Genomic DNA, 13,871 nt, shown 5'->3' with positions numbered 1-13,871 from the left:
TTATGAGGTTTAAGAATGTTGGAGATTTTGGAGTTCAAGCCCATCATGTCAGTGTAGTGTTCTCCCTTCTGGGACAGAGTGTCAGATTTGCTATTTTTCGTTCCTGGACAATAAGAGATAACAAAGTTGTAACATGAGAAAACAAAGCCCACTGGAGTTGCTGCTGGATGAGAGCTTTCACCTTATGCAACTATTCTAAATTCTTATGGACAGGGTACAGGGCCCTTTTAAGATAGTGACCCTGTTCCTCAAAGGCAGTTTCGGTCACCAGGAATTCTTTATCCAAAATACCATTGTTTTGTTCTACGGGGGTGAGTTTCCTGGAGTAAAAGGCACATGGGTATAATAGTTGCTGAGAGCTGTGTTTCTGGGAAAATACTGCCCTGATCACCACATTAGAAGCGTCAGCTTCAATGATAAAGGCTTGTTTCGTCTCTGGGTGATCTAGTGTGGGAGTTGAGGTAAATGCAACTTTCAATTGCTGAAAGGTCTGTTGGGCCCCAGGAGATCAAAGTAACTTACTAGTTTTGTGAAGTAGGGCAATAGGGGGGTGCAGTGTGCTTTGAAAATCTCAGGATGAATTGCCGATAGAAATTTGCGAATCTCAGGAAGCTCTGTAGTTCTTGGATGTTCTGTGGAACTGCCCACTCAAGATCTACCATCGTCTTACAAGGGTCCATTTCAATACCCTCGGCGGATAGGATGAACCGTAAGAATTTGAATGGAGGCCTGACCAAAAACACACTTCTTCGACTTAGCGTAGATACGATGTTGGCGAAGCCGTCCAAGGATGCAACGGATAAGCATAGTGTGTTCTTCAGCACTGTCTGAAAAAATAAGTATGTTGTCCAGGTATATCATATATAGGTTCAGAATATTTTGGAACACATTGTTAACGGAATTTTGAAATGTGGCAGGGGCACTGGTTAAACTGATAGGCTTCATGATGTATTCAAAATGTCCACAGTGGGTTCAAAAGGCAGCCTTCCTCTTATCCCTTACAAGGCTATATGCACCTCAGAGGTCCAACTTTGTGTATATATAGGCATGCCCCATGCAGTCCAGTAATTCAGGAGTTAGAGGTAAGGGGTATCAGTTCCTAATGGTGACCTCATATAGTGTTTGGTAGTCCATACAAAGTTAGAGGCTACCATCTTTCATCTTAACTAAGAGGACAGGTACCCCAGTAGGTGAGGTGGACTTGTAATAAAGCCCTTGGGCAGGTTCTCCTGCAGGAAGGTGCGAAGGTCGAACAGTTCAGGTTCAGACATGGCATAAATATGACCAAATGGTATTTTTGTTCCCAGTTTCAGTCATAATCCCTGTGGGGGGGTAGGATTTCTCCATTCTTTTTTCAAATACATTGGCAAAATCACTGTGCTGGGGTAGAAGTTGAGGCACAGGATCAACGAGTGAGTCTGTTGGACCAACAACCGGCTTGTGATTGTTGGGGTTCTACTATGCACTCTCTACGTCCTGGGATCAAGCAGTGCAGCCAGCAATATTCTGAAAAGAAACTGACCCTTTAGTTCATGCCAGTGAATGAGAAGGTTATGGAGGAAATACCCAGGATCACGGGAAAATGAAAGGAGCAAATGGCACTAACCAGCAGGATCTCTCGGTGCCCTTGGATGGTGACATGCAGAGCCACAGTCTCTGTGACCACTGGCCAGCGGGATAGGGGGACCAGTCAGTTGTCTCTACTAGGTCTGGAATAGGCTTGGGCCTTAGGGGAATCTGCAGGGTCCAGACTGCATCCAGGTCAATAAAGTTATCACCTGAATCAATCTGAGCCTGTGGTGGAGGGATTGGAAGGCAGCACCCTGGGACATGTAACTCAAATGCAGTGAATATTGATGTAATACAACTTTGAAACTTCGCTATGAATAAGAAAAATGCTGCTTTTAACCATCTTAATTTAAAAGAAACTAATACAGAAACAGTTAACTTACCTTGTCAAATCTTTTTTTTAAACGTCCCCTTAATTTTTCTAGTAGTTTACATTTAACACAGTACTATAGTGTACAGTATTTGCTTTTGCAGGGGGAGGGGTCTCTGCTGCCTGATCGCATACTTCTACTTCCAAATGAGGTGTATGGTTGCCCAGTCAGTTCGTAACTGTGGTGTTCATAATCCTGAGGTCCTACTGTACTGCATTTACTGCTAGGTGCCTGAGTACCAGGATCATATAGACAAAGTGGAGAGAATTCAGAGAAGAATAAAACAAAATTAAAAAACTGGAGGGATTGATTTAGCAAGAAAGATTGAAAAGGATTTAGCTGTTTACAAGTATTAAAAGAGGATGTAAACACCACAGAAGAAAAGGAATTACACGAGGTGGTACAAAGGGGTATAAGTACTATACGAATTAAGGAACGCAATTAAAAAAGAGAATGTTTGAGTATAAACCAAAAAAAATCTTAATAGTGAGGTCTGCTGGATTTTTGGAAGAATGTTTCAAGAGAATTATGAACACCTCATAGCTTGCATAATTTAAAGTTAGCCTAGACAAAATACTTCAAAATATACTGGAAGGAAAAATCCTACATTGGCAGATGATGGATTAAATTGCCTATCCGGCCTTTTCCATCTCTTAGCTTCCATTATTCTATTTGTATTTTTTTGTGAGTATAACATATGCCAGAAGATATACATACCACTCCTTACTTAGTAGAATTTATAGCTCAAATCTGAGAAAACTAGTTTGGATTTGTAATAATTTGTTAACTGTAAATAAAACAGCTTTGTTTTGAAATGAAAGGGGAGCCCACTGTGAACATATCCCTTTCCAAATCTAAATTACAGAGCTCCTGTAATTAGGTCTTAAACAAAACACAACTCCAAAATGTACTACAGATCACTAATAAAGATGCATATTAAAATTAAATAAACAAATAGCACATTCAAGAACATGTTTTGTTTTTTTGAAGAACAGATGTTTAAAACAATAAACACAGGAACGATGCAACAAAATTACAAAGTTGGAACCAGTTTAAAAATGAATGCAATTTTCATTGTTTTCTAAATCTACTCATTAGTTCATAGCACAATATAAAAAACTTGTATTTAATATCTCTTACGTGCGCAAAATGGGATTGGACAGGTTTCAGCTAAGTCTTCTTGCTGCTGCTTTGCTGACATCAAAGTTCAGCAGTGAGCAGAGAAGAGTTAGAGCTATGCTGGTCAATGTCCAAATTTTGAGCATATCCTATCCTATGCAAGACTCCTATTGATGTTTGTGGTAGCTCTGTTCATGGAACAAAACTAGAATATTATATTTTATATTATAAATGCTAAGGGTTTTCAGAATTGTGTTTATCTAGAAAACATCCAGAAATGTATCTGCTTACCTTTTTAAATTGGAGTTGTTCTGTTTTTGGAAGATACATGTAAGATTATCCCTATGCATTGGGAGGGAATGTAAAGGCATTTACAAATCTCTTTCTTTGTTGGGTTTCTTTGAATCACAGTTCAAATTGCTGTAATTTTTGGTGCCAACATTCTGGAGCATATCTTCAATCTGTGCCGGGGTAACTTTGACTTCTTGGAACGGCTCCCTGACTCATTGCTCCTGTACATCATTTCCTTTCTGGAGCTTGAAGATATTGCCAGGCTTTCTCAAGTTTCACACAGATTTGAAACGGTAAAAAACATTTACAATTTATTTCAAGTATTAGTTTTGCTTTGGCACATTCTCCTCATTTAGTTCACTTTTAACACACACATCCTTTATACATGTGTACCTTTAAGATTATTCAGGTAATAAACACTATTCCTAGTATTAAGTATTTGAAGGATTGGACCCATGCTTTATAGCATACAGAGTATTTAAGATCTTGCTGTCATTGCACGGCTTTAGCAGTGCAAGATCAGGCTCCATGGAGGATAATACACTCATATGTATTACAAAAGCATTCTTAATGGATAGTCTCAACTTTAAAGAAATCATAGAAATATTTTAAAGAAAATTACCCATGCAACCCTGCTGATGTCAGTGGGCTTATGATGATACAGCTGAGGCTATAATTTGTCATAATGTAATATCAATTACAATTAGCAGTACAAAAATATCAGTATTGTTGTTTTCAAAATCAACCGTATTCAAAAGTTAAGTTAGTTAGGCGAATTCACCTGTGGTGTGGAGTGCTTTATTATATGGAACTATGAGGGGCTTTACCAGGTATTCGCTGCCCCTGCCAGAGGCCCCACCAACTTGGCACATCCTACCATAAGAAGGTACCCTGCTGGAAGGGAAGAGCAGTGACTTCAGACCTCCAGAGGTTGCATAGAGAGGTGTCTCTTGATCAGCTGCAAACAGAACCAGTGAGAGTTGGTCCTCCGGTACCTAGAAGGGCTGGGAGCAGGCAGGAGCCAATCAAAGCCCAGTAGGCCAGATGAAAAGGGCTGGCAGCTTTTACTAGGAACCAATTCTGAATGAGGCCAGGACAGGGTCAGCTGGCTTGGACTGACTAGTTTTATTGGGCCAGTTTGCAGCCAGATAATCTTCAGTGTCCTAACCCAAGAAACCTGGCTTAGCCAGGGGCCTAGCCTTGATAACATTGGCCTTGGGTCTCTATGAAGGACTAGTGTTTGTTATGGACTTTAACATCCATGTGGTTATTTTGATTTCACGTTTAATATGGTTTCTTCTAACCCTGGAAAGAGACTGGACTGAGAGCTGACCTGGCCAGAGGGTTAGGCCATTGAGGTGGCAGACCATTGCAGAAGCAGGACACAAGAGGGTAAAGAGGATGAGTCTCTGCAACACTGTGAACTGACATGAATGGGCACTCTGGCAGTGAGTGCATGATGTAATATTGACCATATAATCAAATAGTATTTAGGTCTTTTCTTTTACAAAGTAAACCTTTCTTTTTCACCTTTTGGATACTCAGAATCTCAACTGAGGAGAAATAATATTTCTAAACTATGCTAATATTCTTGTGGACATTGGGCTCAGTTATGACAGTAAAGCAAAGCATGCAATAGAAGCAATGGAATAGACTCACCAGCCCAACCAAAGCTTCTGGAGGCTTTTGCCTCATGTACATACAGTGCCTCCAGGAGTGGAGGGTGAACATGGCTGCTGTGCCATATTTGAACTGGGTGACCAGGGATAGTCAATTTTTTTTTCTTCTGGTCACGGTCCAAATTTCTTGGTCAAGGTATAGTCAAGATCCAGACTCCAGAGAAAATAATAAAAAATAACGATGATAATAAGTAATAAATAAAAAGATGTTGGGGTCTGTTCAAAAGCATCTGGCGGTCTGGATTTGGCTCACAGTCTGCCTATTGACTACCCCTGCTGGGTACACTGTCCTGATCACTGGGCCCAATGATTAGGGCTCGGGCAGTGCCATGACTCTGCCCCTCATTTTCTCTGAAGAGGAAACACTGACCATGAGCACTAAACTGGAGCAGTCTTTGTGTTCAAGGGAATGAAAAGACTGCTATTTCTGTGAGATTGTAGTAAATTATTTATCATTTCTTTCCCAACCATGGATCCTTGCAGGACACAGCAGGGCCCTTTTTCATTACCAAATTATCAACCCAAAGCTTTTTTTCTTCCTTTCCAAGATAAATTAAAGAAATAGGTAGCTGCGTCCTCTCATTTCCAGCCCTTACCAAATATTCTGGCTAAGTATCATGGCCACAAGTATCCTGCAAAGACTCCTATGTAATATCCAGTTTTGTTACTGGTGGCTCTTGCTGTGTGCCATCTTTTGCCCTCCATCCCATTATTACTACAGTCCACCTTCTATTTCCTGTTCTTGCCAAAGACCCAGATTATCAGCAAAAATATTCTTACACTTTTAAATATGTTCACTTTTATTTGCTTGCATACTCACATGTTTATTTCTTTTCTCACCAGGTAATTCTAAGCATAAATCTCATCATGTTTTTCTGTCCAGAATTTAGTAGGTTTATTCCAATGCCAGTTTCAAAGTATTTTTACTTTTGTATTTTCACTGTGTAATATTTTAAAACAAAGACAGTATAAAAGAAGCTGTTTTATAAAATCAAGTAAGGAATGACTGCAGTTGCCGTAATCTGAACACCACCACTCAAGCACTGCGAGTTTTTCAAAATATCAGTGTTTACTGAAATACATAACATGGTATTTTCCATCACAGTCTCAGTAGATTTCTTAGATTTACCTTGTTTGTGGATTTTAAATGGTTCTATAAAGGCAATTATTTTAATTGTAAAAATTGTTACTTATCTTTCTATGAACTAAAATAACCACCAGAGGGAGCTATATCCACGATGCAAACCTGAAGATAAACATTTCTGATGTTCTGTAACTATAGAGTCTGATTTGCTCACACTTACACTGGTGTAAAACTAGTGTAAATCCATGAGTTCTGGGGAGTTACTTCCAATTTAAGCCACTGTAATAGAGAGCATAATCTCACCAAAGTTTCTAACACTGAAAGCTGGCTGTTGTGTTATATATTCTGAAATCCACTGTGACTGAAAGAAGAAAACAATAATATTGAATTGAGATTTGCACTGTATGTTTTAATATTGTGTATGAAGTACTAAAAAGATTGTCTCCAATATTTTCAATTTAATACAATTACCAATTTTCTAGGCACAACAGAACAGAGAAATATAACAATCAATCAGAAATTTTAGGAAAGCTTTTAAAATTCATCCCTTTTTCTTCTTTCAGCAGTATTTGAAGCAGTATTTCCCATGATCCCTGTCTTCCTATTTTGGTCAGACAACCCAGCATATAATATGCTGGTAATATAACCACCACTGCTCAGCAGTGGAACAGATATTGGAACCAAATTGTAGTATTACATCAGTGCAATTCCATTGACTACAGAGGGGTTGTACCAATAAACTCATTGTAAAACTTATGTGAGGAGAGAATCAGATTCAGTATCTTCCAGGATCACTTATTTTAAAGATTGGATATAATGATTATACTGATGCACCCAGTCTTCCTAATAATTACTCTTTTATGATGGTTGTATCATACCTGAAAAAAACCTTCATTTATTCTTTCTGCTTATGCTATAATGACATGACCATGACAATAATGGCCTATATGATTGTTTCCACACCATTCTATTTACGCAGTCATTCAAAAGTGGGAAGCGTCACCCAGGAATCACAACCCATCTCCAGAACTGAATAGCTCACAATTCTTGTGAAAGCTTCTTTCAGTTGCATAGGGCCATTGGGCCAAATTAATCTGATGTAAATCCAGAGAGTCTGATAGTATAACACCACAAATAAATAGATTTGGCCCTTTTTCTTTACCACAAACACATGTATATATATTTGTGATATGATTTGTAAATAACATGGGCCAAATTTTCTGGTATAGACCGGCACAGCTCCACTGATTTCAGTGGAGCTGTGCCAATATATATCAGCGGACAGTGTGGCCCTGTGTCCTCTTTGTCACAACAGATGGAGAAAATATTTTTGAACAGTATATTGAAAGAAACCATGACAATAATTTACAGAATATATAATACCATGTACAAGACCAACAAAGACATATAACAAGGGTCAAATCCTACAACCTGGACTCAGTCCTTACTTGGGCAAAACTTGTACTGAAGTTATTGTAAATTTACCTAAAGGTCTGTGGGATTTTTTTCCCAAAAGATCACATTCTTATATATAAAGCTAACTTAATATACAATGGGCTGAGTTGCCCTATGCCGGGTTTTTGCAAACAAAATGGTCAGTAAACATTGAATAGGTCTGGCTATGTTTGTTTAAACCAGATTAACCCTGCCTACTTTCTCTTATAAATAGATATGCAACTCTGACACACTGTGGGAGCAAATTGTGCAGAATTTGTGTGGTACGATTACCCCTGAAATGAGAGCACTGGCAGAGGAAGTGGGTTGGAAGCAGTTCTTCTTCACAAACAAGCTTCAGCTTCAGCTGCAGCTCCGAAGAAGGAGGCAGAAACAAGATGATTCAAAGACTAAATAAAGCAGCATGCTTTTTCATTATGGGCAAAAGTTGCAAGTGCGGACTTGTATATTACATTATAATTGGTTACTTTTACTGAAAAGAATTAGACTATTAAAACAGTAGACATAAAGCATAATGGAAGCAATACATAAACAACATTACCTTTTATAGACTGGAATCTTTTTAACCAGGCTCCCAGCTACCACCAGCAATAGAAAAGGTCAAGCTCCCTTGAACTTCTTGACTCTGAGATATAATAAGTTTACATATACAGTGGTTACCATCCGAACAGTCAGCATTTGACGACAGATATCATAATGTTGCCACAGTTATTTCCTAAGAAATAGGGAGAAATGTGGTATGTCAGTTCTTATTGTGTAGAAACCATTGGTAAATGCTGACTGTTTACTGGCCACCATGGCAAATGTGAAATGTTAAAAGGTGACCAGCATGTATCTTGGGTCCAAAATTTGAACTACATTAAAATGAATTTAAAATTAGTGAACGTCTTCTGTAGTCTAGATATCTAAAATTCAAACAAATAAGCAAATCAGCACTCTGTCACTAAGGGGAAACGTCATTAGAGACCAAGAACTGAATGGGTATGTATATCAAATTACCCTTTTCCTTTTAGACAGCTACTTCAGGTCATGGTTTGGGAACACTGGAAGGATGGTATATGGGTGAAATTTTCACTGCTTCTGTCTATGCAGGAACTTCTGATGATAATGGACTAGAGTTGCCTGTGTTGTGACTCTGGTACCTTTGAGTTCTACATTCACTTAAGTATATTTTCAATTAAAAATAATATTTACTATTGGCTCTTTGCATTGTAGCACATCAATAATGTTCCTACCAAACAGAGCTGACAAATCCATTAAAAAAATATTTTACATAGCTTAGAATTTCATCTTAATTGTTGTTAATTACAACATTAACGTCAACAATCCAGAGGTCAAGTATTACTATCCTTAAATTATTAATTAATGTCTACCATGTGTTATTGACTAGGTTTAAATATTGAGCATTAATACCAATGCTTGCATTTTTTCCATAAAATGGCCTAAAAGCTGCATGATTTACTCAGCTAAACTCCCACAAACTTCAGTTAGTCTTCCTAAGAAAGGCCTGCAGGATTTGGCACTGTACTAATGATAACATCACAAAAAAATAAGGCCTACGTGGTTGCACTGGAATGCCTAAAGTTAGTCACCTGAATTCACTAAAAAGTGGCCTGATTTATTTTATATGTTGAGCTGATGTTGATGTGAGTTCATAGTATTCAGTACCTCTGAAAATCAGGTCATTTTGTTTAGGTGCCTAAATATGGATGTAGGTGATTAGCTTTAGGCACCCAAGTAAAGCCAAAATGCTCAAAGTGACCTAGTTTATTTATAACACAAACTTTTATAATGCAAATGGTCCTTATTCACGAAAGTAGTCTTACTGAAACCAAGACTTAACTTATTGTTGTCTTATTGTATGAGTAAGGACTACGCTTGTGAGAGAGGGTTCCTGGGATTGGACCCTTAAATATGTAGCTGGTTATTTGAAATGTTTTAGTAGAGCCATGTATATTTTGGTTATAGTAAGAATAGATATAAGGAACTTAATCCTGACCAAATGCCACTAACAATTTATACAATAATCTGAGTATGGCCACCAGGGTGACTGATGCACTGATAAATGATCAAACTAAGTGTAATGATCAAACTAAGGTGCTAATTACAGTAGCATGAAAGGCAGCTAGACAAGTTTTGATCTTTAACTTCTCTAATTTTACAGGGTGGTGTGTTATTTTTTTATTGATGGAGCCTTGTATTATCATTATATTAAACATAAAATAAGTTGTGATTCTTTGTATCTAGTGCCAATTTTTCACCATTTTCCTCCTTCTCCAACGTCACCATTCAAAGTGAAATGGTATTAAATATATATTCTATGGAAGTTTCTAATCTTTGTAAAACATGCAATGTATGGTATACCCTTGGACTTTATAGATAAATGTGACCATATTCATGCTATAAAGCTATTTACTTGCCAACAGTTTGCCAGAGGAATATTTTCCCTTTTTGTGATGTTCTTCAGTTACTTTACTTTAGAACAAATGCCATATTCTCTTTGGGCCAGATTCTCAAGTGGTACAAATCTGCATAGCTCCATTATCGTCAATGCTGGCCCATGATTTTTAAAAACTGGTTTAAATGTCAAGTATTAAAAATGCGGTTTGTAAATCTACTGTAAATTGTTAATTAAGAAATAAAAGTGTAGATTCTACAAAATGGTTTATTCAGATAGTCCAAAATATATTTTGTCTTATTTCATATTTTTTTCTGAATATGTCATTCTAGTAGTACTTTAAATTTTGGAAGAAATGTGCTAATCGGAGTAAATTTACTTTGCACTGGAATTATATACAGATATCCCCTAAATATTTTGCTAATAGTAAAGAGCATTTGGAAGAAGTCCCTGAACCTTTCAAACACTGAAGCATATTTTTAACTTTATCCATGTGAGTGGTTCACTTTAAGTCACTGGGACTTCTTACATTTATAAATTCATTGTGTCCATAAATGTGTAGGATCAGGACTTATGTGATTTTATTTAAAGATACTATGTTTACAAGATTCCAGTCCTTAGAGAATAAAACACTCAAAGGGCAACTCTAAAATAAAAAAGGAATTTATAAAGAACTGCAATGCATAGCGAACATAGCTACTCGACAATGGAGCCTCTTTCCTCACCTTCATGAAAGCTTAGTGGATTTAGATTTCCCTGGATTTCCTTGGCAGTTTCTGCTCCCAGAATCTGCTCAGGGGGCCTTTCAGATTATGAAAGGAGAAGCCACCTAAATTCAGCATTAATTTAAATTGGTAATTATGCTGGATTGAGTGGGCGATGATGCCAAGAATGGCTATCTCCCCACTTCCTGGACCAACCAGGTTTCTGTCTCCTCTGCAGAGGTGAGGAGAATCATTTAGCCCTTACTTTGCAGGAGTATCTTTACTTTTAAAATGAAAAAGTGCATAATTAAAAAAGGAAAAAATATTGAAATATTTTATAATATAAAGTTTATTCTCATTACATGATCTAGTTATCCCAAAAAGAAGAAGAAGCTCTATAGAAAGACATATGCACATACCTTAAAAGAACAACATTTAATTCATTACAGTCATATGGAAATAAAAACAATTTGGACAAATGGAAAAGTGAAGTTTGAAGTATAAAAGACACATATCTTTAAAAAAAAAAAAAAAAAGAAGGAAATTGACGGAAGATCACCATTTCCATATATATAGTAACCCAACAAAATAAGTCACTTTGATTAAAATAAGCTATCAGCAACATTCACACTAAACAAGACATTGAACCTGCACTTAAAGAATTGATGTTGGTCTCATAACTTCCCCTTATTTGTTCTGTTTATATGGATACCACAAATTGTTTTCAATAGATTCCAGCAGCATAAATCAATACTAAAGCAGAAACCTCATTTATGACAAAAAATAACCTTTATAAAGCTTAAACCCAGAAAATAAAATGACACTTTGTAGTTAATATAGGCACTACATCACAAGTTGTGTCTCTCAAAGCATGGAAAATATTAATGTAGCACCATACAAAACATTCTGTATTGTCCCTCTGTTATTTGATATTGTCAAAAAGCAAGGCAATGCACTTAAATAGTTAAAACACTTCTCTTTTCCATGCTTTGCATTACATAGCTAATTTTACAGCAAGTAAACAACACTGAAAAAATCTGATCCGTTTTACATAGTGAATGTTGTGCTCTTACGTTGCAACACAATTAGTCGTAATTTAATAACTTTTGTGGTGAAATAAATTTCAATAAAATATCATGCTGTCTTCCATGCAACTGTTCCTAAACCTAAATGCATACTTTGGCCAGCTTCACCCAATATTCTCAAGTTCTATCCCTGAGAGATTGGTTATTTAGGTTAAATAATTAATTACTGAGGAAGGGCTGCAATAAAAATGTTTTACAGTTGCAAACTGTGTAAACAAGTAAGGTAGCCAGGAACTTCAAACTTTTTCTGGAAGCATCCTCCAGTCTGGAAAATCCTTGCCAAGATGTTTCACCTGCAAAGCATCAGGCTTAGGAAACTATACATAACATGCCATAACGTAATATTGGTAACTGTCTTAGATCTCAAACATCCCGTACAACAAATCAGCTAGAGGAAGTTATTAAAGGGATTGTTCTGCACATAGGCAAATTCTTTGGGCTTGTCTCCACTTACCAGCAGATTGAGGTTGCGACGATCGAGCTACCGGGGGTCGATTTAGCAGGTCAAGTGAAGACCCACTAAATTGACCGCAGATCGCTCTCCCGTCAACTCCAGTACTCCACCAGAACGAGAAGAGTAAAGGGAGTCAATGGGAGATGACATAGCCTAGTGTGGACCCTGCGATAAGTAGATCTAAGCCACCTCAACTTGAGTTACGCTACTATTGCATAGCTTAGATCGACTTTCCCCCATAGTGTAGACCTGCCCTTTCTGTATGGTGATAAAATGTAAGCAGAGTAGGGCCAAGTTCAGTCTTCCAGAACGTTGCTCTAAGCACACAGGACCTGATTTTGATCTCACACTGATGTAAATCCGGAATAACTCCATTGATGTCAATGGGCCTGATAATTAGTTGATGGAAATCCACTTCAATGGACCTATGCCAATGTATATTGGGTTTGGCCCAATGTAGTTACAGGTGTAAAACTGATGCAGACAAAACTAGAATCATAGGAAAGGCCAGATTTTGTTCTCAGTGGCACCAATATAAATTGGGAGTAACTACTTAAGTTGATTCTGGCTGCATTGAGATCAGAATTGGGAGGCCCATAAACTCTACCTGAATGCATTAACTTTTCTTATAGACTCTTGCAATAAATTGTCTAGTTTTGCTGCCTGTCCTTTCTGCTGCAGAACCCCATTAATATGCCCCATCCTTTCCCAGTTTTTGTTTGTTCTATTTCAGTGCTGTTTGGTATCAGAATATATTTAAGTACCTCATTTATCATTTCTCTTATGAGCTGAGAATAGATAATTTGTTCTGCAATCAAAACATCAAAAAGAGTTCTTTGGACTGGAGAGTGTTTTCAGAAAAATATAAGATATCTTCAATTTTATATCACAGAAACATTCTTTTAAATATATTAAATTATGTGTATCCTTGAATTATCATTAGTATTGTAGTGACACACTTGTGTAGCTGGATGAGAAATGTAGCCATTTTCTTGTGCTTAACAACAAATTTCTGATCAGCTGGAATATAGAGTAGGAAAGTATTCATGTGAGGCTTGATTCTTTTCTCACAGCAGTGTAAATCAGCAATAACTGCATTGCAGTCAATAGTTTCATCAGTGTAAAACTGTTGTACATGAATTAAGAGTCAGAACTAGTTTCAGAGTAGCAGCCGTGTTAGTCTGTATTCGCAAAAAGAAAAGGAGGACTTGTGGCACCTTAGAGACTAACAAATTTATTTGAGCATAAGCTTTCGTGAGCTACAGCTCACTTCATCAGTGAAGCTGTAGCTCACAAAAGCTTATGCTCAAATAAATTTGTTAGTCTCTAAGGTGCCACAAGTCCTCCTTTTCTTTTTGTGAATCAGAACTAATGTTTTAACCACTGACCAAATGTAAAAATAGCAATATTACATCTGGAAAGCTCTTAACATCAGTATTTGTTAAAGAGACAGTTCTAAGCAAAGAATCATAAGTATGACAGTCAACTTGCTTTTACAAGCACATTTCCACTAATTATTTAATATCAGCACTTTGCAGCTCATTCATTATTCACTGTGATGCTCTTCAATGCAGTTGGTCTTGTAAGAATAACAATTTTATACTGCTATATAACAGAGACATGAACCCAATATATTCTTTTCAAAACATTCCATAAATTGAA

General features: G+C 37.1%; 1 protein-coding gene across 1 annotated transcript in view; it reads left to right on the top strand.

Annotated features, from left to right (window-relative positions):
• The window catches only part of FBXO36 (F-box protein 36), a 71,620-nt gene extending 63,655 nt beyond the window's left edge, over positions 1-7,965 (top strand). The window contains exons 3-4 of the mRNA XM_077826889.1: positions 3,471-3,643; positions 7,783-7,965. Of these exons, the coding sequence (XP_077683015.1) occupies positions 3,471-3,643; positions 7,783-7,965 (356 nt within the window). The remainder of the gene's footprint in view (positions 1-3,470; positions 3,644-7,782) is intronic.
• The last annotated feature ends 5,906 nt before the right edge of the window (positions 7,966-13,871 follow it).

The sequence above is a fragment of the Eretmochelys imbricata genome, chromosome 9 (genome assembly GCF_965152235.1).
Source record: "Eretmochelys imbricata isolate rEreImb1 chromosome 9, rEreImb1.hap1, whole genome shotgun sequence".
Classification (NCBI taxonomy): domain Eukaryota; kingdom Metazoa; phylum Chordata; order Testudines; family Cheloniidae; genus Eretmochelys; species Eretmochelys imbricata.
The sequence above is the reverse complement of the archived record's forward strand: the minus strand, read 5'-3'. Positions and strand labels throughout refer to the sequence as shown.